General features: G+C 34.4%; 1 protein-coding gene across 1 annotated transcript; it reads left to right on the forward strand.

Moving 5' to 3' along the window:
* The first annotated feature begins 2,219 nt into the window (after positions 1-2,219).
* On the forward strand, positions 2,220-3,537 carry LOC148601011 (complement C1q subcomponent subunit A-like). Its single transcript, XM_088555424.1, has 2 exons — positions 2,220-2,496; positions 2,809-3,537. Exons 1-2 carry the CDS (start codon positions 2,280-2,282, stop codon positions 3,288-3,290), a joined length of 699 nt encoding a protein of 232 aa, XP_088411550.1. The 5' UTR covers positions 2,220-2,279; the 3' UTR covers positions 3,291-3,537.
* The last annotated feature ends 1,403 nt before the right edge of the window (positions 3,538-4,940 follow it).

Raw genomic sequence — 4,940 nt, forward strand, 5'->3', positions numbered from 1 at the left:
GGCCATAGTTTTGAAGATCCGATTTACGATTTCAGATGAGATTTTTTTCAAAGTAATCAGACGATCTAGATAACAGGACAGGCGACAACAGAAGCCACGTAATTGCATTACATGAAATGGACCTCTGAGCCTTGTAGTGATTTAGAACAATGTGTTCGGTCTCATTACCAAGTCATTTCAAACGTTGGTTTGTACTGTATAGGACTACCCGAAGATTCTTCGGTGCACATTGATTCGATATAATGATACATATGTAGGTGAAAGGATACCTAAATATCATAATTTTGTTGACTATAAGGAGAACACAGTTGATCTTCCAAGATCATGGGCTACTTGAAAGGAATGTTGTTATCCAGATCAATCCTGTACGTGCTTCACATAATGAGAATTCAATGTCAGTGTCGCATATAGAGAAGATATATTTATATCGTAGTATTTTAATAGTCAGTCTTTCCTCCGAAGAATATTCTTCGGTGGGATTGCGTCAAATGGAATTGTAATCAAGTCGAGTTGTTTTAGATCTTCCGGGGCTCCTTGTTTTTTAGTCACGGTAACAGACAGTAGTTTGCAGAGCTGCAGTAACCGTTCGTTTGTTATATTTGAGATGTGTACTGGTTTTGTGTCTCGCTGATTCAAATCGGAGATTGTTTGTGATGTAACAATGTCAAGGTCGGTAGGACAGAATAGTTGATTGAGTGTAATATGGCAACTGTTGTTGGATATTGGGGAATCTTATCTGTCAATCCTATGATGACCACTTCAAAGTTAGCAGGGATTGGTAACGGTTAAGTTTCTGTTTACTTCGGTTATGTTGTCTCTGTAGTTCCTTATCACGAAGAGCAATACATTTGAAGGCAAGATAGAATGGAGTCTTCAGGCAAACATCTCGTAGAAATTTATGACCTTACTCTTTCATAATTTCCTCTAGAATGTTGGTACCAGTCAGTAGTGAAACATGTTTATGGTATTCACTCTCTGATATTTCAAAGAATATACAAGGTTACGCTTTGTAGAATTATGTACTGGCTAACTGCAGGTCTGCTTCTATGCAGTTTAGATATGGTAACAGTTTCCGTCTGACAAATGGTGGTTAATTGTAGAAGCTCTCGCTGATAGTTGATACTGTGGAACCTGTTTATATAGCCAATGACTTTGCTTTTCAGCTGTAAGGCCTAATAAAACTAGTTTCACCCCCACCACAGACAAGCGCCTGTCTATAGCCAGATGTTGGCCATTAATGTGTCTTTGTTTTGTTATATTACTTTTTAGTTTAATTTTGAGGAATTGTCATCGTTCTGTTACCTAGGATTTTAATACATTTGTTATCTACTTAAAGGTGTGTTTACACTTGTTGAAGGTCTTTTGTTCTGTAATCTCTGAAAGTATTTACTATTATGTATCTAGGTTATAAGTTGGTGCATTTGTTACCATATGGGTTTTTATGTGGTATTTTACCTATTCAGATATATAAAGACAGGTTCATGGCTGCCTCAAACGAAAGTTTAAAGGGACTGAAGCAAAGTTCATATTGATTTTATTATCGACCGAGGCAATAGTGCTGTACTATCATTTCACGTTATTTTCTTCCGATTCTCATTGGCTTTTCAAAGCTCATATGTTTTGTGGGGTTTATAAACTTTTTTCTGTGGGTAATATTAATACTTTTTGTGTTACTCGATTTGTTCAACGTCAATTTTCTATTTCTAATTTAAGGTTTTAGTATGATGAAGTCAACCACATAAAAAAAACGTATAACGTAAAATAGAATTGGGAAGAGTAAACAGTCATATTATCTGATCGTAAACAATAATCAAACAAAGATAATCTAAAACTTATTTTCCAGTTAAATTGTCGTATTTTGACCACATGAAGGGGGCAGGCATAATGCCAAATATTTGTTCTTTGGTTGAACTTTTACTGATATCCTCATAGTCGATATTGGTTGATATTAAACATAGTGTTTATGTGTGTGTAAATATAAGTTTCAGTTGAACAACAAAGTAGAAATTAATGGGATATTTATTCCAGAAAAAATATAAAAATACAAGTTTTTACGTTTGTTTGGTTTTTTTTTCATTTAATTGAACGAAATATGAAGTTGATTTTTTTGTAAGTCCTGATTTTAAACTTGATTGGAATATCAATTTTGTCGCCAGATAATAATCACTTAGAATTGATGGACACATTTTGCGAAAAGGAACGAGTTGTTATCAAAGACAAGGTATGATAAGGATTGATTCTATGTCAGGTAACGATTTCAACGTAACCATCCATATAATATGTACACAAAAACAATTTCAATTCTTTTGTGTCTCTTTTATATGACGCAAAGTTCGGGTGACGAAATTAAGATATTACGCGCGACGGTGAACGCACTTGTAAATGAAAACGAATGGTACCGCTCTGAGCTTGGTCGTCTTAGTTCAAAGCTAGAAGATTTTGAAGCCAGATTTGAAACAGAACTTTCTAAGTTACGTCATCTGGATGAAACAAGCAGTAAGTTAAATCTTTTTATCAACAAGTAAGCTTTACTTTTTCTCGGACAACACAATTACTAAATTTTATAGTACATTTTCGCATAAAATTAAGTTTCCTTGTTTCATTTTTGTTTTGTTTTGGTAAATCTACATTTGTATCAGATATATGTCATATTTTATTTATAGTTGTTGAGAAAAAGAATATTATCCATCATAAAGATAGTATTGACAATGAATACATTTATTTACTGGCATCACAGCGAAACCAATCTTTTCTAGCAATTTAGTTTTTGTCCCTGCAAACAATGATACTTTTTTTCTTTCTGAACAGGCAGGAAACGTTTGCTAATGACAGATCAACCTGGACAGCCAGTCAACACAGGATATCATGTTGCCTTCAATACTCAACTGAACAAAAACCTACAACATCTGACAACAAACCAAATTGTTGTTTTTGACAGCATACATCTGAACCATGGTAATTCATACAGCTCGCTCGATGGTGAATTCGTTTGTACAATGCAGGGAACTTATTTCATGACTTGGACAATTACTTGCTCAGACAACACCGCAATAGAAACCGAACTCGTTGTTAACGGCAATGTTAAAGGACATGTTTTCACAGACGCCGGAAATCATGCGGATTACGAAACTAACTCTGGGAGCGTTGTTCTTGAACTTAATGTCGGGGACCGTGTCTGGATCAGGATAGGGAGACCTTACCACGGCCAAATAATTGGCACTGGATTAGGATCATCCACCTTTTCGGGTTTTCTTGTCAGGCCGGAAAATTATTCAAACATCAAAATCTAAAATAAAATTCATACTATGCAATTCCATGTTATTTTTAAAATCCTTATAATAATAGAAATAGAATTGTTTTTAAACCTTGAAATTGTAGGTATTTATACTAAGGAGGACGATATTCAAATAATTCAACATTCTCTTTTTCCTTTTTTCATAGTTTCTATTTTTATGCAGGTTTTCAATTTGTCAAAATTTGTACCATTGGTATGTGTTCCTAGCAAATATATTTATGATAATAAAGTTTACTTTAACAGTCTTGTTTGTACATCAGCAAAATCGATACATATGATATCAATATTTAGGGATATAAAATTTGAACTAATTTCAGAGGCTAGTCAATTGTAGACTGCGGATGTGGGTAGTTACTCATCGTTGAAGGTTCAAAGGTTTTTAGTCTTATCTAATTCAAACTTAACGTTTTTTGCCTTCAATGTTGAAAAGAGAACATCGATATAAGATCTAACTAATTTTATCTGAAATAAAGATATATTTTTTTACAAATCCTTGGTATATACGGAATGAATGTCTTTTTGTTTGTTTTCGTTTTTGTTTTTTGTTATTGTTGTTGTTATGTGTTTGTGTGAGAGATAGAAAGGGGGGGCTTTTTTCGTTGTCTTGACACACAGCGCTTATCATTCATTGATTTACGTCACGTGATCACCCCTTGTCTCTCCACAATGTACAAGTGGAAATCACAATTCAGGTCTTTCTCCTATGAGGCAATTTATTGTTATTTTATTTCTCCTGTCAATTCTTCAAATCACTAAAGCAAGGAAAGTATATGACACAGACTCCATGTTAAAACATTTCAACAAATTGATTTACATCACTGGAACTATACTTTGAGTTTTATGGGCCATCGGCACATAAACGTCATTTGAATGTTTTACTCTTAACTCTGATCTTTCCTTTTCTTATTGAACAAAGTCATCAGAGATGGGAAGGTGCATAATGTGTGCCTATATATTTGTAAAAAAGTAGAATCGTATGTCGAAGGGAACTAACTATTCTCATTATGAGATATCTTACTTCGACGAAAATCATACTCTGTTTCTTATCATCTTATAAAAACCGTAAGTCACAAGAACATAATACTTACTTTGGCAACATCCCGTCCGCACCTGCGTATGGAGTGTTCATATCACAACTCATACGTTATGCCAGAGCTTGCCGAAACTAAGCAGACTTTCTGTATCGGGCTAGAATTCTAACAAATAGGCTTCTAGAACAGGGTTATGTTGCTACAAGATTGAAATCATCACTACAGAAGTTTTATGGTCGTCATCATGAACTCGTGGATCGTTATGGTGTATCCATCTGCACCTGGTCCTAGTTTTTTGTGGAGTCCGAGTTGCCCATTTGTTTTTGTTACTTTGTATGTATAATTTTAGTTACTTCATGTTCTTTGTTGTGTATTTCTGTTTTCCATGTCTGGTCTTTGTCCCTGGATTACATTCTTTTGATAACCGCTATAATCTTGGTTCCCTTGATTATTTTTTGGGATGAACTACATTTTTAAAACTTAACTATGCTGCAATTACAGGTAGAATAAATACAGACAGAATTGTGAATGGATTTTTCAATGGTTTGGTTTCATGTAATATAGGTTAGGCATTGCCTAAATCAGCGAGCACGGTTAGCTTTACCATACATGAA

Source organism: Perna viridis, chromosome 12 (assembly GCF_037379345.1).
Source record: "Perna viridis isolate PV_CMFRI_1.1 ecotype Kerala chromosome 12, ASM3737934v1, whole genome shotgun sequence".
In the NCBI taxonomy this organism is placed as follows: Eukaryota; Metazoa; Mollusca; class Bivalvia; order Mytilida; family Mytilidae; genus Perna; species Perna viridis.

Coding starts and splice junctions, on each gene's coding strand:
- LOC148601011 (XM_088555424.1), top strand. CDS start 2,280: ATGTACACAAAAACAATTTCAATTCTTTTGTGTCTCTTTTATATGACG. Junction 2,497..2,808: donor TCATCTGGATGAAACAAGCA/GTAAGTTAAATC, acceptor CTTTCTGAACAG/GCAGGAAACGTTTGCTAATG.